A 24,649-nucleotide genomic window follows, 5' to 3' on the forward strand; every position below is an offset into this window, starting at 1 on the left:
AGGATCTTGTCATAGAAGAGGCGGCCAAAGCTTTGTATTGTGGACAAGGTATCTGGTTTTTATCGCTGCTTTGATAATGATCGTCAACACAGTCCAGTTGTGCAACCACCTTGACCCGTCGCTGATTAAGGCGAGAAATATCCATGACAATCTTGTACCTAATCCTCCAGGAAACAGATGATACACATTCAACTCTTCGTGGAGCTCCATTTCAAGCAGCCAGCGCATCCATATTGGCTCCCACGGTTGCCGGCCCAGCGTCAATAGTGTCATAATCAGCAGATGTAAAGTAGTACCAGCCAAGGCCACTCTCCTTCATGGTCTTGACGTACTCATTCATCAGCCCTCTATCGGCTTCCCGGCCATCGACAGAAGCGCCTGTAAACCGGTTCAAGATGACCGCAGCTTTTGACTCGTAACCAGCAGGAATGTTGTTGCTCAAAGTCTTTTGGCTTTCGTATGGTGGGCCATCGGCACAGTTGAGGCAGCTCTCAAAGGCGATTACAACGTCGCAAATACTGTAGTACTCGGCCTCGGCCCTGCTACCAAAGTTGCAAATCGTCGTAATGCTGTTGCTGAAAGCATTGCGGGCAAAAGTAACAGCCTCGTTGAGGTAGTCAAAGTCGGCGCTACTCTCGTCAAAGAAGATGCCGTCCACGCCAACGTCGGCAGCGGCGTACGTTCCCCAGTTGCTCCAGGTAGTAATGTTGGCCTTGAGCTCGTCGAGAGGCGCCTGTCCGTAGTTGGTACGAACGTAACCAATAGTCTTGACATTGGAGTAGCTGTTGAGCTTGGATGTGCCGTCAATGTAGTTGACGTCGTCGTTGCCGGGCTTGCCAGAAGCACCGGGACCGTTCAACGGATCAACAACGGCCAACCACGGGATGTTGGAATTTGATGATATGGCATCAACAACAGGATTCCAGTTGATAGCTCCATCACCTGCTTCTTGGGAAGGATAGACGTAAAGAGGGAGTAGAATGCCGGTGGCAGCGGTAGATATTGCCTGGCCTACAAGAAGGCTTATAGTACTTGAGAAGCGCATATTGAGATTGTGAGGGCGATACCAGTGTCCGAATACTTGACCTCCCATTATTTTAGTCCCGACATCTTTATACAATAATCGAATGGCGTCGTACGTTGGTCAACATAAGCGCTAGTGGTGAAACGAAGTGCCTGACCAAGGCAAGGGCCCTTCCACTGAATTACACAGGGATCACGATCCGGAGGATCATCATGTCAATAAATTCCTGACATAGATGGCTTGATTAGGTCGGTCATCATCTCTCTCACCCACATGTTTCCGACGTAACCGATTTAGCGACATGTGTTGACCCTGTCGTGAAGCGGTTCAGGGTCACAATGAAGAGGTTTATAAAGAAAGGAGGAGGTCTCATATGCATGAGTAGAGAGTCTTGAAACAAAAGGCAGCAGTGATGAGATTAAAAAACGAAACCAGGGAGTAAAGCCCGGTGTTGGTGGCGTTGACTTCAGACGACTTTGGATCCCCTGGAATATTGGAAGGATCGCAGGCCTGCTCACTGACGCTCTGGCCATCGCCAGAGGTGTCGGTCTCATCTGACTTGATTGGCCCTTACCTTTGTAATAATCCAACGATTGAGCACAAAAATGGGCATCAAGACAAATCTCCGTCGGGGTTTAGGTAGCTATTCGGCGTTAGAACCCCTTCATCTTCACCTGTCTCAACGAGAGTAGCATCCTCCCAGCCAGAACCCTGACAAACTCGCACGCTCAAAGTCCGCATGTCAGCTTCCCAGGAATAACTGGGGATCTATTTGTACCTGCAGTGTGCATAAATACCAGATGAAACCTCTTCTCCCGCTACCACATCCACATGCTGTCTATCAAACTCGAAAATTACGCATATTCAGGCTTTCGGCCACATACGACATAAAACTTTTGATACCCATGCATCCTCTCATCTGCTAAATCCCTCCTCACATTGATGAGGTCCACCTATCATGGGTTAGTAAGAGCTGACTGGGCCAGGAAGCTGGGGACATACCTCTATCTCTTCCTTTGTACGGTTCTTGAATCGGTGCAAGAGGCCGTAGCTGAGGGCTTGAAGACCCTCCTCGATGTTTGCATGCCATAATTCGCCAAGCCTCTTGAGTCTTCGGTTCCTTGGCCACCCGTTTACTGGGAGTTTGTATACCTTCTCTTCCACGTCGACGAACCCTGCCTCTTCGAACCACTGCTTCAAATTGGCAGCTACCGGCAAGGGACGATCAGCAGCGTAGCTGGCGTCTACTATGTCGTCACACCATCTCTTAAAGGCATTTGCGTTGGTGACAGTCTCGTCGTCACATTCCAAGAGACCCATGAGCTCTTGGCACTCCATCCATCCGCCTGGTCGTAGATGCTCAAAGGCTGGCTTGATGACTTGGTTTCCCATGTCGGACCAACAACCCATGGTCACTCTTGTGTGTATCAAATCAAAGTCTTCCCAGTCCCTACCATTGGGCCACTCGTCGGTTCTAGTGCCGTCAGATTAGCGACTTCCACTGTCAACAGATTGGTACTCACGCGTCATCAACAATAAACTCGACATTAGGTGGGACAAGGTCGCTTTGGATGGGCGACAAGTCGGTGCCGACGATGCGAGCCTCGGGATATTCATCACCCATGTCAATGGCCCAAGAGCCTGAGCCTGTGGCGATGTCGAGGACTTTTTGAGGGGGGTTCTCTTGGGTAAATGGAGACAGGTAAGCCCTTCCATCAAGCAAAATCTTGAGGATGTCGTATTGCGCGTCTAGTCGTTCAACTTCAAGCGCGTCGTTTGGATAATGGTACGCTGCGAGGTTAGCATTTCTCTTGCTCAAGTTTGGACCAGGGAAAAACTTACAGCCGGCACGATAAGCGTGGTAGGTTCGTCCATTTTCCTTGTGAAACTCGTATATGCTTTCTGCTATGGAAGCGGTGTCTCTGTGAAATATGAGTAGCTGGACTGCCTGGAGGACCGCCAGACCTACAATGTGAAGTGTGTTCGAGGGTTTGACTGTGTCAAGTAAGCATAGGTCAAACATCGGTCGGAAAACTCATTCTCAACTCACATCAATCTCAATCTTTGACGCATAGTCAAGATAAGACTCGAAACTGAACTTGTAGTCGGAAAGACTGTCTCTTGGTGTCGTTGAGCTGGATGCATCGTTCGAGTCCATGGTGGGGAATCGTCAGGCCTCAAGGCCCAACCCAAAGCGGAAATGGTGGCTTAAGGGCCTCGGCTAGACCGGAGTAGGGAGAGAGATCAAAAAGGGGTCTGTTGGTGATGTTTACAAGGACAAAGAACGAGTGGAACTGGCGATACCGACAGTCTGGTTCTGGCTCTGGGGACGCACAAAGTTAAGGGAGGTTGCATGAGGTAAATTCTGACACAGGGCGACCCAGACTGTTGGGACGCTGATGGAGAAAGAGGGGTCGTTCGATGTTTGGTTCGTGAACTAAGCAGGGAGACGGGGTTTTTATTGGGTGGTTGATTTGCATTCCATGGGGCAAGCCATGGGCAAGGGCTTTGGGCTGGCGTGTGTGATGAGCCAAGGCGGTCAAGCTCGAGGTGTGTCGGAGGCGTAGAAACTCTATTCATGGATTCTTCTTGGACTCTCTCTCGATGGTTCTAAAGACGGCTCGTGCTCTTATCCCCGAGAATCTTGACCTCGGCCTTGATGCCAAGATGGTCTGTCACCCAAGCCTTTTCAAACCCAAGCGCCACGATTTGGCTGCTTTCATCTTCTCCCTCGATCAACACATCTTCACCAAACCTCTCAAACTTGACCACGTCGGCGCCACCACAGAAGTAGACCTTGTCCATTCTCGAGCATCCAAACTGATTCCTTAGCTTTGTCGCTGCCTGCTGGCCCCAGGTATAGCCCTCCTCGGTATCTTCCTTTCCGCCCAGCTCCAGGAATGCGTCCTTTAGTCCATTGTCTGTGTGCAATGTCCGGTCGAAGGGCTGAATGGCGTTAAAGTCTCCCGCAGCTAGTGCGGCGTGGACCTTGTCCTCGCGCAGGTACTGAGCTACGATCTGCATCTGGGGTGGGCGGAAGGGTGGATTGAAGACCATGGACTCGAGGTGTGTGTTGCAGAGGCGGACCGTCTTGCCTTCGACAGAGACATCCACGAAGAAGGCATCGCGATCCATGCGCGTCTTGGAGTAGTGCACACGGAAGGCAGCCGTGATTGGTAGACGTGAGTCAATCAGCGTGACTGTGCCATAATGATTTGTCGCCCAGTTGGTCGTGTCCAGATCCGTCAAATGGAATCGTTCTCGAATCCATGGCGTGGCGGCGATGGTGGCCAAGTCCGAGGGCGTGCACTCTTGGAGGAAGATGACTGGAGCCAGATTTGTCAGGTTGGAGCCTACCAGGCTGCCGAGGTAGGCCAGCGCTGGCTTCATGCGCGCCTCAGCAAAGGGGAGCATGAAATCGATGTTCCAATTGTAGAGCGCGATCCCGTTGATCCCGCCATTTCCGGTCGTCTCCTCCGACGGGGTCTTTGCGACCCAAGCCGAAGTATCCGAGTCAAAGGCGTAGTAGGATTGTGCATGAGGCTCATCGTCCTTCCATGGCACCTCGCCTTTCCGCAGTGTCGCGCTATCCTTCATAGCTTGTCCAAAAAGAGCTTCCATGCTGTTTTTACCGTAACGAATCGAATTGTATGTGTGCAACAAGGTCGCGAGCACTCGAAAGCCCAATGTTGATGGTGACATTGTGAGAAAGTGGGGATGAGATCCTGCTGAGACGCTGACGACACGTGGATCGTGGGTGGAGTTGATGGAAGTTTATGTACAAGGAAGAGTCGGAGCTTCGGAGTTTCAAATTTCTGCGATGGCCATCCATTGATAGGGCTGACCACCATCTTCAAGACATCATCGCGGCCAGGGAATAATTGTCATGGGTGGTTGGACAGAGACAGCCGTGGGAAAGGTCTGCGACACCATGCTGACAGCCATTGACTCATAGTGAGTCTTTCGCCAAATATCCGATCATGACATGCCCATCGGCATTTACCATTAACGGCATTAGGCACCATTCGACGCTCAGCCCTGGACATTTACGACCGAGTGCGACCAAGGTCTTACAGAATACGGGATACCCTGCTGTTTACTGCCTAGGTCGACGCTAGTCTGTTCCATAATGAAGAGCACACCGGATCGGGAATCATTCTGCGCTCCATGTCAGCGATGAAAGGCCGGAGGTAATCAACCTGTCCACCACAACAAAAAAGACACAAAAGGCGGTCGGCGAGCTTTAATTAGGCATACTCGTGACTTGGGGCACAGAACTAACTAAATCCGTAACGGATAATTGAGGATCTCTGACTTCACTGGGACACCGATGGGACCGTCAAGGACATTGCCACGCCGATCTGAGTAACGTTATAAGCAAAGACCAACAGGGGAAGACGCCAAAAAATTAGTCCACAAGTCCATGACTTTCCAACACATTAACCATGTTAGAATCTCCATCTATAATCCAAATCCAAAGCCCATACTCCATATAGAACTCATACTCCAATTTTCGATGCAGTTTTTGCTGCAATGGGCCGAAACGCCTTCAGAACCATCCTGTTCCTGTCATAAACCGTTCCTAATACGACTTTGGAGAATAAGTATCTCCCCAGCTTTCCAAAAACCCATCCGTCCACCCAATGATGGCGCCCCGTACACCATAAGGCGTAAGCTCACCAATACAGGTGTGATTACTATTGCCAAGTCCCCTACCATGCTTGTATACCAGAACGCTTGGGCTAACATCTCTGGGCAACCGCTGTGACTGAAAAACTCCAACAACGATCAAAACCAGAAGAACAATGTTCCCAGTAAACATGGTGAACCAAGGCCGCTTCATCTTGGCTCCTCTCCATCTCGTTGTTCCACTGACCAGCGTCATGATCGTGCAGTCAAATACTTGAAAGGCCAAGGACAGAGAGATGATGATGATTGATGCTTGGAGCCAGGTATACTGCTCGTAGCCTTTGATGGTGATGCATCCAATTCCTTGACTTAACGACGGCGTGACATCGTAGAGCTTGCAGTCAGACTCGACTGCGACGGCGGTCGCAAAGAAGGTTGAACACCATTGTGCTGTGACGTGGTCGCTATGGAACCCTTTGATGGCCATGGCAAGACCAAAGAGTTGAATGGAAAGGAGGAGGATGCCTAGGACAAAGGACAGCAACGCGAGCCAAGCGCGGCCCACAAGCTCCGAACTCGCTGGTTCGCGGTTGAGTTCCGTCCATGACGGGGGAAGGGGAGTAGGTGTTGCCGTTTTCCCAGACCCTATTTGATTAGTACATGTGCGCCAGAAAGGCTTGTAGTGTGTCATACCTTCAATCCTAACTTCCTCGCTCCCTACCACCGTGCTTGAAGCTGTACTACTTCGGCGTGCACTAAGCGGCAAGAAGTCGGGCAGAGCCCTCACTAGAGGCCAAAACCCAGTGTCTTCGACGATCAGGAAGACGAGCTGCATCATAGCCCCGATATCTAGAACAACAAAGATGGGCATCCACACGAGCACAGCCTCTGGTTCGATGCTGCTCGTGTAGGCCTGAAGCTGGAACCACACTGTGGTGACGGCCAGGATGATGGACAGGGCCTGCACCCTCTCCCAGCGGTGAACCCTGATCAAGGTGATGGGGAAATGGATGAGGAACCAGGCCAACGTATAGGGCCACGGGAGAATAGACCCAGCGTCATCGGGCCTGACGTATGAAGCGTTTTTGGCGCAGTACTCTCCATGAGCCAAAGATGCAGAAAAATCTGCGATGGTCAGGCCCAGCTCTGCAGGGCCGACTGTAGTCGAGTTGCTATTGCAAGTGTCTAGGATCATAATAAAGCAAGTAGAACAATGCCTCGTATGCAGTATGTAGAAGAGAATGCCTTGGAGGATGCAGTTTATCCCGGGGTCGCAGGGGCCTTTTATTCGCATCAGGTTGTGTTCGCCCAGTCTGGGAAAGACCTCTAGCCAAGAATATCGGACGTAGTGTTACCAGCCATCAAACAACCTCGTCTATTGGACACTGTTTATGGGAGATCTAAAGAGGAATGCCGCCATGCGAGGACCTGCGCCATACAGGAAGCCACAACGGTCGTGATAGGTTTTCAACGTGCAAGCTGAAAAGCAGGGCGGCTCTCGGACACTATTGAATGAGGGGTATGCAGTTGCAGCAGCGCCATCCAAGCCGTCTAGACTCTTGTCAGGCAGAAACCACAGCTGTGCGTCTGCAAGGTGCCTGTTTGCTCGCCGTCAATTTGCGGAGGTTAGGCAAGGGAGTGCCAGATGACCGCCAGGAACGCTTACCAATTTGGAATGCATTCTGTTTGAGGCGTAAATAAGGTGGTTGCAGAAAACAGATCCCTCGCTCGATCAAACAAGGCTCTGGAGGCTGTGCTGTCAACATTTGTCACACTTCAAGCACGTCGACACTGTGAAGTCAGCGTAACTGGAGGTAGTTAAAATTCGAATCAAGTAACTACCCTCCAGTTGTTTCCTCAAAGGAGCTCCTCTTACGGCATTTTGTTTGCCCTCGCTCCAGGTGATTACGACGCTCACGCGACCAGGCTCTGCACCGAGCCAACGAAGCAATAGGTTGACGTAACGCCAAGCTAAGTCTGAGACCTAGAACGCAAGCCATGCATGAGAATGTGGCCAATCTATATCAAAACTGTAAAAATGGCTGAGAAATTGCTAGACACATAGTCCTTGTCTCCTGCATAGTTCCAGGTTTGGTGTCTGCTGGTCCGACAAGGCAATTGTGGCTCAGACAAGCCTAAGCGATGCGGGGGAGAAGGTCCGAAAGACGGGGCGGCTCGTCCCTGAGTCCATCTTCAATAATCGCGTAGGTGCTATATCAAAATTGCAAGCATGAGGCAATTCTGTGTTGTTCTTCGGCTTTCTGGAATCAACTATCCCTCGTAGTGACAGGAAAGTCTCCAAGAGAGAAATCCCCTCTCAAAACTACCGATCAGAGAAGTATCGACGGTACCAAACACCCTCTCATTCCCAACTCTCCCTTCACAGCCTGATTTACAGTGAAAACAAGGTTATCAAGTCTGTTGCCACAAAAACACTTCAAACTAGGCTGCTAATGAGTGATGGGTCTCATCTGAGACCTCTGCTTAGAGTGCAATACAGACCATGGCACAGCAAGCCTTGTTGCATCGAGACGAGCTGAGTATGTCGTCTTCAATGATCGAATCCAGTTAATCCGGCCGCATCATCCATCCCAGCGTTGATTGAAGCTATCAACACCAGGCCAGGGGGAAAGCATTTGATTCCTTCGTTAGTTTTCTCAAGATGTAGCAGACAAACAAAAAGTCACTTTAATGGTTCCGTAAACTAGAAAGCTTGTATCTTATCAAGTGCAGGTTCGTTCATATCTATCGTCGTCTGTGTCTCACTGGAGGCTCCGGACTCTCAGGTCCTTTCCCTAACTCAACATCCAGAAATCCTCGACAGAGACCAACTGCCATGTCCTCTACCTCACCGTCACACATGTTGTTGAATTTGTTGCTTGTTTCATACACAATCTCAAAAACCTCGCCTCCATTCTCCTCAGCATCACCAGGCTTGCCGTCCTCGCCAGTCAAGACGCGCACTCTAACGGTGTAGATCTCGATCCCGGTCCAGCTTCTGCAAAGATGGACATTAATGATGCCCTTATTGTCTGGACCGCTGGCGGCAATGACCCATTTCTGCTCCATTTCGGATGGTGAAAAGCCCTTGAGTAGTTTGGTCATGTCTTCGCCGGAGAGACGGGCTTGCCAGGGCATGCTTTTTGGCTTTTCGATGCGCTTCATGTCGTTGATGGTGACTCTCTCATTTGGGTCTTGTGGTGTATCGTCGACCTCGTAACCCAGGTGCTCGATAGAGCTGCGATTTCTAATACGTCTGATGAAGCGCGACATGATGATTGATGTGTGATGCGAGTGATGAGACAAAGAGAAAATGCCAAGTCAGTCTTGAGGTGAAAGCCTGTTTTATCATTTCAGCTGCGTGGCTTAGACTGCCCGTTAGTCATCGCCCAGATGGCTCGCAAAAATGCTGCCAATAGGAAAACCGTCGCTGGGCGTCAGCATGGAATGGGGCTATGGGATGGTAGGGCTGAGCAGGGCTGAGCTCTGGAGGATGCTTTGCTCTTGGCTAGTGAGTGTCAACCAGGTATGCCTTCACTCTCCGAATACAGTTTAGAATCCAGTGTGATTTAGTTATCGAGATTTAGGCTATCGATCTACTTTATATAGACTTAATAGCGCATTCTAGAGCTACGTGGGATGGACTATAGTTGCGGTTACCCATTGTGCTAGATTCCTTCAAAGACCCCAAAGTGACTCAAGTAATTTGATCTCCTCATGCTGTGACTTCAATAGTTCCAATGTCTCTGTTCAGCCTTGATCATTCCACCTGCCCAAATGAATTCTTTATGCCTGGTCTTCAGAAGGGTACTAGCAAATGAGGATGATGAGAGGTTGCGTTCATAATCAGGCAACAAGTGAATCAAAGCCCCAAGAGGATACCGACTCGGCAGTTATCTCGTCTTGATAGCTCCGGACAAGTGCATGGGACACAGGCTTGACAACGCATGAGAGAAATTGCAGCATCAGGATGAGTGTTCTGGACCCAATTTGCAACACCGATCCCCATCCAAGAGCGGGTCACCCGCCAACCATTCGGACAGCTTCCGTAGCTCAGTTGGTTAGAGCGTCGTACTAATACTCCATCAGAGTGTTCTGTAATGCGAAGGCCTCTGGTTCAAGCCCAGGCGGAAGCATGCTTCTATAAGACTCCCTTATATAGGTATCTTGGTTTCATTTTTAGTGGCCTTGACTTATATTTTTGGCTTATACCATATTATGGCCCCGGAAGGAAAGCTCCCCCTTCGTGGGCGAACTTGTTAAACTCGGGTTATCTCTCAGGTTCAGGCCCTGGCGGGAGCAAGTCTCTCTGTACCCTCTCATTTTTTCAATGATATACTTGTCAGACACATGATCAAAAAACATACTGAGAGACACACGGCAACATCAAACCCCAATGTTGCAAAACACCATGTATGCGCCCTCCGATGGTTTCTTTTTGCCGTTGTTGGCTTGTGGTGGTCGTAAAGGTGGTTGGTGATGAAGATCATGGTGTTGAGGCTTTGGGTGGCAGTACCGCTTTTTTGCGCGGAAAAGTTGGAGAGAGAAGGTGCCTTGGGGTCAGAGCTTCCTCAAGAAATACACGCTGCTTCCTTTTTTCCATCGGAAATTTTGGAATTAGCTAGATTTCAGCCGTCTCCCATCTCAGCAACTTTTGGCATCGCAGAGTTTGGAAACACGGGAAACTGAAGCCGGAAGGCCTTTTGCGCCTCTCTGAGGCACCGTAGAATCGGACCTATGCAGCGACTTACATCGCTTGCATTATTGACGGTGTTTCTCTGCGAACTTGCATCGAGGCTTCATCCTTTCAACCTCTCATGGCATCTATACCAAGACAAGAATAAGCTCTGCATACATATCAACGCTAAGTTCAAAATGATTTGCCACAAGGAAAGTCTTTGGCTAGTGGCCAATTTTTGGTGGCCTCAAAGCTAGTGTCTCGCCATCCCCTCGACGACCACAGGGCACGCTAAAGAGTGATAGAGAGCACGCCAGGTAGGTAACAGTAAACAGAAACGAGCGATTCAAAACAATTCCACCGTTTATAGAAAGGAAATAAACGAACCGTCCGGGAAACACCTCAAGCCGCTCCGGGCTTTCTCGCCCAGAGAACCTTTCGTCGATAGTAGCCATGAATGTCCTTGGACCGAAACTCTCTTCGAAGTTGGGCAATGTATACCGTAACTTCTTCTTTGCTCCAGCCTGCCAGGGCCGCAACGTACATCATTGTTCCCTCTGTATCCTGTTCGACAGCGAGTTGCTGGAACCTGGCAATCTCCTTTTGATTTGGGTCATGCGGCCAGGATCCGATGGGAGTCTATACAGAGTCAGAAGCTTGCAGTAATCTAATTTAGTGGTCGAACGCACCTTAAAGTTAGCTTCCTCGATCGCTTCGAACCCAGCCTCCTCCAACGCCTTGCGCTGAATACCATCTTCCAAGACTGTCATGGTACGACCCATCTTCTTACCTCCTTCCACAAAGATCTTACCAAATTGTCCCATGGCAGTCTTTTCGTTCACAGTACCATCGTCGCTCTCAAAGCGAATGGAAGGTTCTTGTGTCTCGATGTATCCGCCAGGCTTCAGAGTCTTGTAAGCCTGCTTGAACAGAGCGGTCCAGTCCATGATGCTTCCGAAAAGCCATCGGATGTGCACGAAATCGTAGGAGTTCTCCCCAAAGGTCCATTCTTGCGTACAGTCATCCATTTGACTGGAAGTTACGTCAGCTACTGAAAACGGCGAGACAGATGCCCAGTCCAGACTCACAACTCAAGATTCGGTGGTACCCAGCTAGGCTGTATGGGCGAGATTTCGGTACCAACTACTTTTGCGTTGGGGTGCGCGTCGGTAAAGTCGCTGCGTGTGGACGGTCACTACGTGAACGCGAGAGGGAAACCCGCGAAGCTTACATTGCCCAGATGCCTTCACAACGCGGCCATGTTAGCCTCAAGGGACTGTTCCTTCAACTTTTTGGATACTGGAGAGACTCACCTGTGCCTGTTCCTATGTCGATGACTTTCTGATACAAAATGAGGCTGTGGATTTGATGGGTCTGGGAATGAACACACCTCAACGTCATCTTTCAAAGGGGCTAGATGAAGTTTGCCATCGTGAGAGAGTGTGAGAACATGATGGCTGGTAAATATTGTTAGGTTTAGCATAAGTGGGAAGGGCCATGCTCACATGATATCCAGTGCGTCATTCTGTCTCTCATCGTTTGATGCCCTGGGTAGACAAGGTGAGATTCTCAGCTGTTACTAAGGACACGGCTGTCATTATTACCAATACTCGGCATTTCCTCGATCGCTGTGGTACGTCCGGCCGTGGATCGTCCGATACTGAAAAATAGACGAAGACAAAGAAGCAGTGCTGCTGGCGTTATCCTCAATAGCCGAATCCGCATCGTCATCTGGGTCCTGGGTCTGCCGGTCATGGGATTAGCTTTCTCGCTAACCGTGTTTCTCCACGCTGATCTGCACAAACCTGTGCTATCTGGGCCCAGTGTTGAGCAGGCAAAACACCAGGGAGAGGTTCATTCTGCGCCCGTGGGACCGCAGCGGCCTCGGGCTCTTTCGTTGCTTGCCGCTCGGTCATCTTGGCAGACAGTTGGCAGTTGACAGTCGCAGAGAAAGAGTCAAGAAGGACAGATTCTGGTCATATCATTATCTGACACGCTCGGTTGGACGCGGGGCTGTAGTATTCCCGGTCAAAGGCCCCCTTGTCCCTTGCCTCTTCCCACGCGGGAACACTCCACGTTATTGCATCTTGGCAGGCAGCCTCTGAACCTGGGTTGGTTGGTTACATGTCACAAACAATGCGCAAACTTTACCCCGCCCGTGGGAAATGCCTCAATTATGAGGCTGGGATGCGACGTGTGACAGTTGGTAATGCCCCGGCGCAAGGGCCAAGAGGATGTTGGTTCCCTTTCCGTGTCTGGGCGAGAAGTTGCTGTTTGTTGGTTCCCATTTAGTCTCAGCCAAGTCGGCAAACATTCCAGTTATCCGAGTCTAGCACAAGGCATCAATATCTGTTAGAGCCTCATATTATTTCACGTCCATAGCTCGCTTCAACGTTACTTCACAAAGTGTGAGTGACACAAAGGCCTGCAACCCCCTATTGACGTAGCTTCCCCCATCTGGCCATGCTGACAGCCCCTAAAACTCGGTTGGGTTGACGAGGTCGGCGATGAACCCTGACCAATTCCGGTAGGAGCTGAGTCCCCGGTAAAATGCAGTATAACACACGTAGCTGCAGAACGAAAACGGAGTTGGTCTAGCCAAGGTAACGCTATTCACTAAATGACATTAAAACTAGGAGAGTTTGCGTTGGCCCGCGGGAGCCGCCGTCCTTTTGTGGCTGAGACACTCGTGTTCCAATCGGATGTGAAAACACCACCGACATATTCTCAACTCACCCATTTCACATCCACATCAAAGTCACAAATGGGGGGTCAAAACAGAAGATGAAAACACTGAGTTGCATGCTCCACTTGCTGGTTTAAGAAACATGATAGTGTAGCTTCATAGCAGTGAGAGGCTGTGTACATGATGATGCATTGAGGCTACAGGGTGGGTGATGCTGTACTCCCTTGAGGCCTCCGCTGATGCTCAAGTATGGCGCATCACCTATCCAAACGACTTCGTTTGGTTGACGGACCATCTGGACTCTCAGATTTGGTTTCTGAGCCCTTCAAGACCTTGAGAATCCCTCGACAATTAGGTCTTCTCTGAGCCTGCTCTTCGACACGTGCATGAGGATGTCGAATCATCTGGAGTATCGCCGTTCCAAGCTTTCCTATTGTTGTGTCAACATCGCTTCGTAAGCTAGAGCATATAACTTACCAGGGTAGTTTGTGGTAATCACTTGCGTCACCCGATCATACTCAGTATGGAAACGCTCCCGATAACTCTCAAACTCTTGTCCTTGACGCCAAGGATTGACGCTGAACTGCCATGGATGCTTCCCGAGGAGCATCCGTAAAGCTACGACACCTATGGCCCAGACATCCGTTGAGTAATCGAATTGCCCCATCTCCCGCTCTGGTGACAGCCACCCCACTGTCCCGGAGCGCCCTGGTGTTGAAAGTGCATAACCTTGAGGCGCATAGATAGCGTCTTCTGTGTCAAGAAGAACAATAGACGCCTTTTCCGAGTCCCAGTGATGAAACCCAATGTTTGGGGGCTTAATGTCCCCGTGAATCCATTTGTTATCGTGAAGAAAGTCAGCTGCCTCCAGCAAGGACACAATCATTGTCTGAGCCATGTCTAGTCTGGGTAGGGGGGTCAGCGTCGCAGTTTCACCCACGGGGCAAAAACTGACTGCACAGGTGCTCTCCACTGAGATAATATTCTGCGTGCAAAAGGCGTCAACGCAAACCACACGTCGGCTGTGTCATTGTTTGCTCTGGGGTCATCCGTAATGACCTCCCGAAGCTGCACAATACTATTGTTCTTCGCCGCGTTTGCGATTCGTGTGAGGACCTCAAGTGTGCTCTGGCGCCTCTCTAGAGTGTTTCTGATTTTTGACACAGACATTCTCTTCAAGGCGACGACCTCTCCAGTCTTGTTGATCGCCACGCTCACACGCCCCTCGCCCCCTAAGCCGACGGTTCCTGCATTGGTGAGAGTCCACTGGCCAACCTGAATGCTGTTTCCAGCTGCTGGAGTAGGAGTTAGACTTAGGTCAAGGGTGATAGAATGGTTATCGATAGACTGCAGTATGTACTGGGCAAGCCTTTCGGTGTACTCTTTTGTGGTGCTGAAGCGTGTGTATGCAACCTCATACTTCAATTGACCTAGTCGGATAAATGAAGAGTGCTTGTTTAAGACGCGGAATTCCCTCGGTTGCAAAGTGTCACCGTCAACTTCTACAAAGCCCTGATCTGACAACTTCCTTAAAAGAATTCTGCCAGTCTCATGGATTTGGAAGAGGGCGTGATGCTGTCGGATGCCCTGCAGGGCTGACTTCTGCAAGCATAATACAAACTCATTGTGCCCCCTGCGTGCTCCTCGTCTTCCAGCTGACCACCCACGAAAAGGGCTCGCTGGTAGACGCCTGAGATCAATGTAGTAACAGCCAGTCCGAATGTATGTGCCAGGATGGTCATCCTCAACGACCACGGCGGCACCGGAATTTTGAATCGGCGAATGATGGCTGAAAGACGAGCTTGGGGATGACGATGAAAGCTGGCCAGTATTCATCTGTTCTATGAGCTTCTCAACTCCTGAATCTCGAACGTGCCCGAGTGGTGACCATATGTAGCCCATCGCATGATTTCTTGCGTTGCTCTCAGAGCTTGCATCGTTATCGTCTTGGCCCTCCTGAGACTTTTCAACGAGCCAGTCCACTACCTCTGAGAAAGCAAGTCTGGCCTCGGCATTGTGAGGTGTGATTGTTATCGTGGCATGGGAGGCTGACGAAAGTGGCCCTGTCGGGTCTTCATTCGTCACCTCGCTACTAGCAGGGCTCGAGGCCATTGAATGAGCTAAAATGTGTGTGACACGGCTGCTCTGGTGGCTGGACAGGCCGTCGAATGATGGGATGGGCCGTGAGACGCCATCGTCGGGTGGGGCTGGCTTAACGGCGCGCTCAGCAAGGATGGATGGCGGGAGGCCGGTCATATTTGTTCCGGTGACGGCCCCAAATTGTTCCATGCCGGCATCACAACACTCTTATGGTCGGCCTCCTGAGGCTGGCTGTTGGAGGCCGGCCTCCCAGAACAATCAATCAATAAGCCGGCGCATCAACATCCTAGTCGCTCAATATCGATGGGAGACAGTCGAAAAAATGCTTGCGATATAACTTTTCTTTGAATCTCTCGCCAAAATATTTGCCCAAGGCGACATGCCGGCGTCTGAATCATGCAACTCTCCAACACCTGAACCGCGCGCTCCACGCCATCCAGCACCATGGCGACTGGTCGAGGCAATTCTTTACGAGCACCGGGCCTGTGATGTATGACTATTCCCTCCCTACGATGTCCTGACGTCTAACATCTTCCCCCAGTTTCTTCCAGACCCTGTCGAGACCGCTGGCTCACACCTCGTTAACGCCCCTTCTACGCCGACATCCAATCAATCACACGACCCCGAGTTCGTCGAAAGGCTGCACAGATGCCTAGAGCTCGCCATCTTTCGACAAGAAATTCGCCGTAGTATGTATGGAACAGCTACGGCCGATGACATCCGACCGGGACACACTCCACCGGGCCTGAGAGAAGCGATGCGCCGGGCTGCCCTCGATGGCCTCTACGATTCCGACAGCAGCACCTCGTCCGAGCGATCATTAACGACCGTATCGGCCAATACTCCGCAGAGCTGTGACATGGTGTCACACGCTGCGTCGAAACAGACTATCGCTCCGAGGCTCGGGATACGGACGGGCCCATTCATTGGAAAACCACTCGGCGTCACCCCGTCCTCTCCTCCCTTGTCAAATCTTGATACCAAGTCGCCACCAGCGGCGAGTGTTTCGACAATCAAGAAGAGGAAACATGCCGAGACAGGCACACAGTCTCCAATGCCGGCAAGAGACGCGACCAACCAAAAGCGACGCCGACGGCTCGATCATACAACGCTGGACATACAATGAGTTTCAATGTCAGAGAGGCAGGCGCTGTTGTCGGTTCACTTTACCAGTAGAGGCAGAGAGTGCTGGGCACAATATCAAAGAACACAGGGTTAGCATAGAGCACGGTGATCGCTGTGTTCATGATTAATCCCTGCGTTCTTTGATACTGTAGCTAGTGCTCGCTGTTTCTATGAAGGGAAGTGCGGCCATCAATGACAGTTTGATAGCCCTTTGGAATGAGACCCAAACTCACATCCGATGTGATGCGGCATGATACAGTATTCAACTTCATTATTGTCTGCAATGATGCCTCCAGGAGGAGCCATCAGCCACAAATGACTGCTTTTGGGGACGTCACTGCGGACAGTAAGGAAACTGAATATCGCGCAACTCTACATGACGTCGGGCTCGGAAAGATGTTGCTTCACGGGTTGTTCAGACGTTGCTGTTTGGTAATGGTGGACAAGCGTTGTGGACAAGGCCATTGAAAGGTAATTTGACCTCATAGCATGCCTAAAGGTAGGCCAAACCTTTAGGCATGCCATGGGGCGAGATTACAAGGTCAGGTGGCCAAACTCCCTTCAGCCAAGGACGTGCAGCCCCTTGAGCCACGATATGCGAACAACAGTCTTGGAATGGTTGGCTACATACAACGTTTATATTAATGCACTGATCAAATCATTAAATGGTTACTATCTTCTATTCACCATTCCAGCAGTGACTCTTCGCGAAGCCTCTTTAGTGTGTGCCCTTCCAGCAGCCACCTCTCGTCTTGAAGCCCCGTGACCTCCAACGTGGGTTGACAAGCAGTCGCACTCGCAGGACCAACGGAACATATTCATTAAGGAACGCCAGGAGCGCGCAAATTTTGTATTTCTTGCTTGTCGTTTAACCTCTCAGTCGATAGGTGTGAATATAATAGGCAGCTCCGGCACGTTCAGGGTGAAGGTATCCCTGGCTCCCTTGTCAAAGGCCTCTCCATCATCCCCAGGAGGGAAGGCCAAACTGTACTCGAGAGCAATACGACTAATAACCATACGGAGTTCCATGAAAGCAAGGTTCTTTCCGGGACAGCTGTACTGACCCCTTGAGAATGGAATCCACGCCACCTTCTCCGGGTTCAAGTTCTCCCAGCGTTCGGGTCTGAACTCGAGAGCATTCTCCCAGTATCGCTCGTCTCGCTGGATTGTGTAAGTGGGAACAGAGACGATGGTGTCACCCGGGATGAAGACCTCATCGATCTGGAGGCCTTGTGGAGGTGTCAAGCGAGAAAGGCCTCCGGGGGCTGACGGTTTCAACCGCAGTGTTTCATGGATGACGTATTCGAGATATGGTATCAACTTGATCTTTTCGTAGGTCCAGTCTTTGACTCCTTCGGGAAACTGAGCTTGGACAGCTGCTTGTAGCTTTCGATAACAGGTTGGGGATTTGGTCAAGAAGAATAGCCTAGGCATGATTAGCAAGGTTCATCAAGAGTTTGGGTAAAAATGAACGCCTACGCATTCGTCAAGGCTACTGCCGTTGTGTCGCTGCAATGATTAGCAACTGCCATGGATAGCGGGCTGTCGGTTGATGGCTTACCTGCCGGCAACAATCATGAGACGAGAGTCTTCCTGAAAAGCTCCCTCTCCAGGAGGGGCAGATCGATCATTTTCGTCTTCAGCCCTGAGAAGCCATGAGATGACATCTCTCGGGTCGTGGTCTTTGAGGATTTCTTTATTCTTGTTCTCGATCTTAGGTGAGGTCAGCTCAAGGTCTAGGAGACTGAATAGTGACATGACTTACAGCACGTTTCGCTTGAAACTCTCGTGCGCACCAGTCTGCAAATCTTGCGTAGCTCCCAGTGGCTCCTGGAATTTTTCCGAGCATAGACATGAGCCAGGGCACTGTTGAAAGCACACCGACAGCAACCATGTTCTCATGCAGGGCTTGTATGGCTGGGTGCTTGTAGCCTGAGTCCAACATGTTGAAGTCCTTGGAGAAGCCTGATAAAGTGAGTATTTAATGTTCCGTAAAGGATTCTGGATAGGACTGGCTTACCAACTTGTCCCATGACGTCGAATCCAAAGAAGGCTGCATATAGGGTCATGTCCATCGGTGTACCTTGTTTCTCTGCAATTTGAGACATCAAAATCTCCACTTTGGATGCGATCTTCTCTTCATATATGGCAAGGGCTAGATTACTTCTTGTCAGTACAGACTCTTGTTTAGGCATTTCATCTCATACCTCTGAAGCCTAGACCTCTCACCCATGCCTTCTTTCGGAGCTTGTGGGCCGTCAAGTCGCGAGTGGTATGAAGCGAGATCTTTCTCACATCGTCCGACACTTGACTGTACCATGTCGACCTCACACATTGGTTTGGTGGTTCGTAGATGATCGAGATGGCACTTTCACGAGTGATGGAGATTTCACGAGGTCCTGCACCGCTCCTGGTCAGCTACTATTCGTGTTGTAGGCTTATGATGTACAAGCATACCAACTCGAACAAAGTCCCCGTAGATCTCGTGCAGTTTCTGGACTTCTTCGTTGGCTTTCAAGGCTTTCGCGGCATTTTTCATAGCATAGAAGCGCGAAAGCTTGGCCGGGAACGGGCCTGGAAAACGGTGAAGCCGGTGAAAGAAAGCCCGATAGATGAGGATACTGCTCGCAAGACCAACATTGAAGGCATTCGAAACCAGTGCTGTTCTCAAAATTGCCCCGATAATGGTGAACTTGCACACTTGGATGTAAGTAAGCAGGAGGGTGGTAATCACGCCCAAATAGGCAAAAACAATGGCCCAGGCTTGGCTGTCGATCTCGAACGGCCTGATTACCAGGTGTGCGACGATCCCCAGCAGAAATGAAACCTCGGCCGTGACCAACGGGGCTGAGTCGAGGGCTGCGCTGAGTACCAAGCCAAGGGTCGCCATCTCGAAACAATTTCCAAAAGAGAAAGAAGAAGAATGAGCGAGAGCTGCACTTTGGAGCTCGAGCTGAAGAATATGGCGTTTATGTATGCTGAATTATTCAATAAAAATGAAACATATTCTGTAGAGCTGACATCAGCGGCTGAAGATGCAGGACGGCTGGCAGCAAATCAACAATCACGGATTGCATTTCTGTTTGCCTCGAATTGGCGGCATTGTGCGCTGCAAGGATGGCCTCACAGGGCTGGCAACCACATGCTAAACATTTCCAAGGTGGTGCCCCGATGGCGCGTGGGGCGTATTGCTTAGCTTCAGGTGGTAATGGGCTATTCATGCCAGTCAGCGGCATGAGCATGGCTGTGTTTTTGTGCTGCCAATGGAGGCGTTATGTCGAGATGTGCGCTTGTCGAATCAACTTCAAGAACACAACACTCTTCCAGAGACATCAGGTGTGGCCCTCACGAACTGACCGTGTTGGTATGGCTCAAGCCCATGCCATGCGCAGCGATGGTTTCTATAATCCAGCCATTCGTAGCATCGCGGTTCTTGGTGGTGTAAGGAGAGAGCTTGCTCGTATCGCAACTTTGCAGTGAAAACTTGGGCAGCAAGCCGTAGGCAGATCAATAACGCAGAAATCCATTGTCAAAAATGGCCTATCGTAGAGGGAACGCTTCTTAGCAAAGCCATAATGTAGATGCTACTGCAAGACAACAAACGCCAAGCAGGGACAAGAAGCTTATCACCAATTCGCATATCTAAACTTTAATTCTAAAACAGAGCTCCATTCGAGCTGCCACGCTTCATCGGACGATCTTGGCTCCTTCGTGTGTGTGTCTTACGCCAAGATCCGTCGCTCCCCGCGGGCGCCGTAGGTACCCTCTGTCGATTGGCCGCTAAACGCCAAGATCCTGCCCAGAAAGAAGGATTGGGATGCATTCGTCATGCCTCTTTCAAGTTTAATGACGAGTGTTTTTTCGGTTTCACCGTCGGATGCCTCAATATTGAAGTATTCTGGAAGCAAATTACGCCGTGTGAGGCAAAGCAATGGGGCGGTGTGTTTTGCGAAATCTGCATAAAGAGCGTTGAGATCTTTCCTGGAGCGAGACCGACATGAACAACATCAACCTTCATCCATATCGTCAATCCCAATTCCAATATGAGGTAAATATCGGAGCTCAATCATATAACACCAGTGCCGTGCTAATAGCCTTCAGTACACAAAAACAAGACAAGACGGTGACGTCCAAGATCACCTCTAAATTAGTCCAAGAGGCTATTCGTGAAAGAGACAGAAACATCAGCCGTCCCGAGGGCCCCATGAAGAAGAAGGATGACCCAGTCGATGACCTCGTCAGATTGGCGGCTGCAAGCATCGGCTTCGTCTCCGAAGCCATCCACTACCGACGACAGAAGAAGGAAGCGAAAAAGAAACAGAATGCGGCCGTCGCCCAACATCAGAATGAAGTTCCCATCGCCGAACAACTGAATGAGGCCATTTGGGAGTTGGACGCTGTCGGCCAAGAAGGGGCACAAGAGGAAGGCCCGCAGTCTCCCAAGGAGCTTGATGCGACTGCAGAACCCAAGGAATCCCACGAGCCTGAAGAGTCCAAGGTGCGCAATAAACTGCAGAAGCCAAAGCCAGAGGAACCAAAGGAACCAAAAGAGCCGAAAGACGTCGCCAAAGCTTTTCTTCAGAGACACCCCTTTGATGGCCAAACAGACCCCAACACGAAACTCGCGTTGCCCGTCATCCTACCTCAGCGACGCCCAAAGGATAGGGGGCGAGGGTTCGTGCGGGCGTATGCACCAGTATTGGCAGACGTTGGCATCGATCAAGAGACATTCCTTGACCTGATCGATTCGTTCAACAAGTCCTTGGAGCCGAACCCATATCTCTATGCCATCAACTTGACTGGTCTTGCCAGCATGGCCGCTCCCGAGCCCTTTACTATGCTTATTGGTGCCAGCATCGACGTCCTCAGTTTTATGACAGTCGAAGCACACAGTCGATTCAAGTCAAACAAGTTCTTAGACCATATCAATGCAGAGTTCTTTGCTCCCCGTGGTCTAGTCTGTCTCATCGTCACCTGGAGCCCCACCACCAATAACGACGAACTTGTATCTGCGGTTGCCTTGGATGGCAGGCCAGCTGAGTCACCACCCTTGACTCAACAGATGAAGGATATAGTGATGCAGAAAGCCTCGGGCAAGGAAAGCCTGGAGAAGTTCAAGCACCAGTTCCAAGACAATATGAAGCCTTCCAAAGGGACTGTTTCTTGGCCTGAACCAGCACCACTTACCTTTCCATCGCTGGATGAAATTTCCGAAGGAAAGGAAAGCGAGGAGAAGAAGAAGAAGAAACTTGACAATGCAGAGAAGTGGCTCGATGAGTACATGGATAGGCGTGGGCAGGCCAAGTGGATCAGGAAGAACCCGGATCACTCGGTGGCCAACATGCTACCGAAACCCGAGTTTCGGTCTCGGTATGCCGACCCGAATCACCCTGCTTCTAGTGGTGATATCGTGGCCTTGTTCACTGGCGGTCGATGGAAATATGGCCGTGCGAAGCCTGCTGAGGCTGAGAGTAGTGCCAGCAAGGCAGACTCGGATCGAGATTCAGATAGCGAGAAGGAAGACAAGAAGAAAGAGGAGAACAAACAGACTGATGAGGCAAGCGACGATGAGGAAAAGGACCAGCGTGCATCAAAAGATGAGGACAAGAAGAAGTCTTCCGGTGGATGGGGACAACTGTTTCAGAGCGTAAGAAGCCCCTGCCACACTCTTTTCGTGATGTGCTAACAAGACTCGCAGAATGTTTTATACCTTGTCATCACTAATCTTCCTCAAAAGGAGGAGCCGGCGGAAATTGACAGTCCCGTGGTCGCAGAACTCCCATCTTGAGATGGAAAGGAGAGGGGTTTTGGTGGGACTGGGAGCCATTATGCCCTCAGCCATTGCCGCCAAGGGGGTCGTAGACGACAGGCTTTCTTTCCTTTGAGCATAATTACTATACCATTGGAGCAATTGCATCTTCCAAATTTCTGTTTGTAGCCGTTACATCCGTTCAATTCGTACTCATCCTTTCAGCTCGATTCAGCCCACGAAACACTTGCCCCTTCTGTCGTAAACGAAACCAGGTGACCAAAAACAATGGTGACGTATCATTATAGAGACGTGCCTCGGCACACTTCTCTCCTCGTCGACCTAAACAAGGGAGACTGCAGCCAGACGCCGAGGTCATGGTTGATTTTGCGGGGTTAGACGCGCCCAGAAGGGCATTGATGATCTTTACCCCACACTTTGGCTTTTTCCGAGATTTCGATGCGGCGCCAGCCGATGGAGGGTTGGTATAAAGGTTGGAAAGGACTCTTGAAGCGTTGGTGGGTGTATTTTGTCTCTCTTTTCATCTTGAAACCTCTTATAAAACCTCTTCCGAGTCGCCGTGTCTCAGGATTTGTGGTTGCCTGTGTTGGCTTAGCTCCCCAACAAAAACCCACTGAAGCCCTTCAACTTCCTCCTCACAAACACCATGACGTTGAGATCACGCTGGGAGGAGCCAATTCCTCACTGCTCTTTGCAGCAATGGATCTTTGGCTCGGCTTCTGGTCCTATGGACGACTCTGAGAAGCCTATTCTCATCGATGCCGATAGACCAGAGACTCACCACCTCAACAAGACCCAGTTTCGTCTCCTCGCAAAGCAGATTGCGCTTGGACTCATCGATGCAGGTCTACGGGAGGGAGACAGAGTGCTCGTGTTCTCTTCCAACAACATATACTTCCCAAGCGTGTTTCTTGGAATCTTGATGAGCGGGGGAATATTCACCGGCGCAAACCCTGGCTTCACTTCGCGAGAGCTCGCGTACCAGCTCAAAGACTCGGGCAGCACCTTTCTGTTTACGGTATCGACTCAAATTGAGACTGCGATCGAAGCTGCAAAGGCCGCTGGTCTCCCTTTGGATAGGATCTTTGCTTTGGACCCTTCGATACTGCCGCCATTGGATCAATCAGCTCCCACCCAGGCCACGCAAGTGAACGGTGTCCGGTCTTGGACCGACCTTCTACTTGGCAACCAAGAACGAGCAAAGACCTGGGAATGGCGGGAGCCAAACAACCCAGAGACAACTGTCTGCTGTCTCAACTACAGCAGTGGCACAACCGGAGTCCCCAAAGGCGTCGAGATCACCCATCGAGCCTATGTGGCCAACGGCACTGGCGTCATTGAGCTCGCAAACAAGGACCCCGAAGAAGTTGAGTTCCGAAAGAGGTCTCGCTTGCTTGCTTTTCTCCCCATATACCACGCCTATGGCCAGACATACTTTGTCTCCATCTACCCTCGCATCGGCGTGCCTGTCTACGTTATGCCAGCTTTCAACTTTGAGAAGATGCTGCAGCACGTACAACGGTTCCGCATTTCGACCCTTATGTGTGTTCCGCCCATTCTTGTCTATCTCTCAAAACATCCGACTGTCAAGAAGTACGACCTCCGCAGTGTCGAACGCGTCAATTCTGGCGCTGCGCCACTTAGCCGCGAGGTGGCTCAGGGAGTTCAAGCCTTGTGGCCGGATGCGAGTGTTATCGTAAGGCAGGGCTGGGGCATGACGGAAGTTACATGCACTTGCATGACATGGGATGCTCGTGTTGAAAGCAAGGTCGAGGCAGTGGGTGAGCTTTCGCCCAACTGTTCAGCGAGGATCATGAAGTCGGATGGAAAGACTATGGTGGAACAGGCAAATGAGCGCGGTGAGCTTTGGGTTACAGGTCCGACTCTGATGAAGGGGTACTGGAAGAACCCTACTGCGACAGCTGATACGATTGCTGTCGACCCAGATGGAACACGATGGCTCAAGACTGGTGACATCGCTTACGTTGAATCTTTTGAGCCAGGAGCAATCTTTCACATTGTCGACAGGATCAAGGAACTCATCAAGGTCAAGGGAAACCAAGTCGCACCAGCCGAGTTGGAGGCTGTCCTCCTCGACCACCACGAGATAGCAGACGCCGCTGTCATTGGCGTTCCAGCTAATGGAGACGAAGTCCCACGAGCATACATCGTCAAGGTCGAGGGCTCCAAGGTCACTGGAGAAGAGATAGTGAAATGGATGGAAGAGAGGGTCGCCAAGCACAAGCGTCTCAAGGGCGGAGTCAGGTTTGTCGAGGCGATTCCAAAGAACCCGGTCAGTAAGCCCCCAGCGTGTCTAGGTGCAGTACTGATCCCTTGTAGTCTGGAAAGATCCTCAGAAGGGCTCTGCGGGATATGGCCAAGGCTGAATTCAGCATTGACCTCTCTCGGTCGAAGCTTTGAGCGTGTTTCAGCATCCAGGCTTGTGCACAGATGGACAACCAGGGCTAAAGGCTACGGAATGACTAGAAGAAACCACGTATATAGATACGAAGATAAATATACATCTCGGCGTTTTACATCGCCTAAGCCCATGTCATGCGTCTAACTTTTCCTCAGACGCCTTCAGGCTGGGTAAGAGTGATGAGCGACTTGTGATACTCTCCCGTAGCCATGGCA

The 24,649-nt window shown here is 50.7% G+C and overlaps 10 protein-coding genes across 10 annotated transcripts; 2 read left to right on the forward strand and 8 right to left on the reverse strand.

Annotated features, from left to right (window-relative positions):
• Positions 1 to 211: 211 nt before the first annotated feature.
• Positions 212 to 1,045, reverse strand: NECHADRAFT_86409 (uncharacterized protein; the record flags this gene model as incomplete). Its single annotated transcript, XM_003043184.1, has 2 exons — positions 212 to 942; positions 1,033 to 1,045. The coding sequence occupies 2 exons, from the start codon at positions 1,043 to 1,045 to the stop codon at positions 212 to 214; spliced, it is 744 nt and encodes a 247-aa protein (XP_003043230.1).
• An 833-nt stretch (positions 1,046 to 1,878) lies between these two features.
• NECHADRAFT_97150 (uncharacterized protein) lies at positions 1,879 to 3,169 on the reverse strand (the record flags this gene model as incomplete). The annotated part of the gene is made up of 5 exons (XM_003043185.1): positions 1,879 to 1,977; positions 2,027 to 2,498; positions 2,548 to 2,815; positions 2,867 to 2,946; positions 3,075 to 3,169. The coding sequence occupies 5 exons, from the start codon at positions 3,167 to 3,169 to the stop codon at positions 1,879 to 1,881; spliced, it is 1,014 nt and encodes a 337-aa protein (XP_003043231.1).
• A 255-nt stretch (positions 3,170 to 3,424) lies between these two features.
• On the reverse strand, positions 3,425 to 4,655 carry NECHADRAFT_64388 (uncharacterized protein). The gene has a single exon (XM_003043186.1). It carries the CDS (start codon positions 4,643 to 4,645, stop codon positions 3,635 to 3,637), a length of 1,011 nt encoding a protein of 336 aa, XP_003043232.1. The 5' UTR covers positions 4,646 to 4,655; the 3' UTR covers positions 3,425 to 3,634.
• A 951-nt stretch (positions 4,656 to 5,606) lies between these two features.
• Positions 5,607 to 6,848, reverse strand: NECHADRAFT_86412 (uncharacterized protein; the record flags this gene model as incomplete). Its single annotated transcript, XM_003043187.1, has 2 exons — positions 5,607 to 6,298; positions 6,347 to 6,848. The coding sequence occupies 2 exons, from the start codon at positions 6,846 to 6,848 to the stop codon at positions 5,607 to 5,609; spliced, it is 1,194 nt and encodes a 397-aa protein (XP_003043233.1).
• Positions 6,849 to 8,398: 1,550 nt separating this feature from the next.
• NECHADRAFT_86413 (uncharacterized protein) lies at positions 8,399 to 8,926 on the reverse strand (the record flags this gene model as incomplete). Its single annotated transcript, XM_003043188.1, has 1 exon — positions 8,399 to 8,926. The coding sequence occupies one exon, from the start codon at positions 8,924 to 8,926 to the stop codon at positions 8,399 to 8,401; it is 528 nt and encodes a 175-aa protein (XP_003043234.1).
• A 1,807-nt stretch (positions 8,927 to 10,733) lies between these two features.
• NECHADRAFT_97152 (uncharacterized protein) lies at positions 10,734 to 12,247 on the reverse strand (the record flags this gene model as incomplete). The annotated part of the gene is made up of 9 exons (XM_003043189.1): positions 10,734 to 10,970; positions 11,021 to 11,363; positions 11,420 to 11,509; positions 11,563 to 11,575; positions 11,645 to 11,672; positions 11,722 to 11,788; positions 11,837 to 11,878; positions 11,936 to 12,075; positions 12,137 to 12,247. The coding sequence occupies 9 exons, from the start codon at positions 12,245 to 12,247 to the stop codon at positions 10,734 to 10,736; spliced, it is 1,071 nt and encodes a 356-aa protein (XP_003043235.1).
• Positions 12,248 to 13,274: 1,027 nt separating this feature from the next.
• NECHADRAFT_86415 (uncharacterized protein) lies at positions 13,275 to 15,273 on the reverse strand (the record flags this gene model as incomplete). The annotated part of the gene is made up of 3 exons (XM_003043190.1): positions 13,275 to 13,447; positions 13,495 to 13,922; positions 13,958 to 15,273. The coding sequence occupies 3 exons, from the start codon at positions 15,271 to 15,273 to the stop codon at positions 13,275 to 13,277; spliced, it is 1,917 nt and encodes a 638-aa protein (XP_003043236.1).
• Positions 15,274 to 17,118: 1,845 nt separating this feature from the next.
• On the reverse strand, positions 17,119 to 19,132 carry NECHADRAFT_51427 (uncharacterized protein; the record flags this gene model as incomplete). Its single annotated transcript, XM_003043191.1, has 7 exons — positions 17,119 to 17,668; positions 17,722 to 17,751; positions 17,804 to 17,943; positions 18,008 to 18,207; positions 18,263 to 18,397; positions 18,450 to 18,641; positions 18,700 to 19,132. The coding sequence occupies 7 exons, from the start codon at positions 19,130 to 19,132 to the stop codon at positions 17,119 to 17,121; spliced, it is 1,680 nt and encodes a 559-aa protein (XP_003043237.1).
• Positions 19,133 to 20,239: 1,107 nt separating this feature from the next.
• On the forward strand, positions 20,240 to 22,030 carry NECHADRAFT_86417 (uncharacterized protein; the record flags this gene model as incomplete). Its single annotated transcript, XM_003043080.1, has 2 exons — positions 20,240 to 21,889; positions 21,941 to 22,030. The coding sequence occupies 2 exons, from the start codon at positions 20,240 to 20,242 to the stop codon at positions 22,028 to 22,030; spliced, it is 1,740 nt and encodes a 579-aa protein (XP_003043126.1).
• A 628-nt stretch (positions 22,031 to 22,658) lies between these two features.
• On the forward strand, positions 22,659 to 24,433 carry NECHADRAFT_51372 (uncharacterized protein; the record flags this gene model as incomplete). Its single annotated transcript, XM_003043081.1, has 2 exons — positions 22,659 to 24,305; positions 24,353 to 24,433. 2 exons carry the CDS (start codon positions 22,659 to 22,661, stop codon positions 24,431 to 24,433), a joined length of 1,728 nt encoding a protein of 575 aa, XP_003043127.1.
• Positions 24,434 to 24,649: the final 216 nt, after the last annotated feature.

This window comes from Fusarium vanettenii (assembly GCF_000151355.1).
Source record: "Fusarium vanettenii 77-13-4 chromosome 11 genomic scaffold NECHAsca_30_chr11_1_0, whole genome shotgun sequence".
Classification (NCBI taxonomy): domain Eukaryota; kingdom Fungi; phylum Ascomycota; class Sordariomycetes; order Hypocreales; family Nectriaceae; genus Fusarium; species Fusarium vanettenii.

Excerpts from the sequence above, each read along its gene's own strand:
- NECHADRAFT_64388 (XM_003043186.1), bottom strand. The coding sequence starts at position 4,645 with ATGGAAGCTCTTTTTGGACAAGCTATGAAGGATAGCGCGACACTGCGG.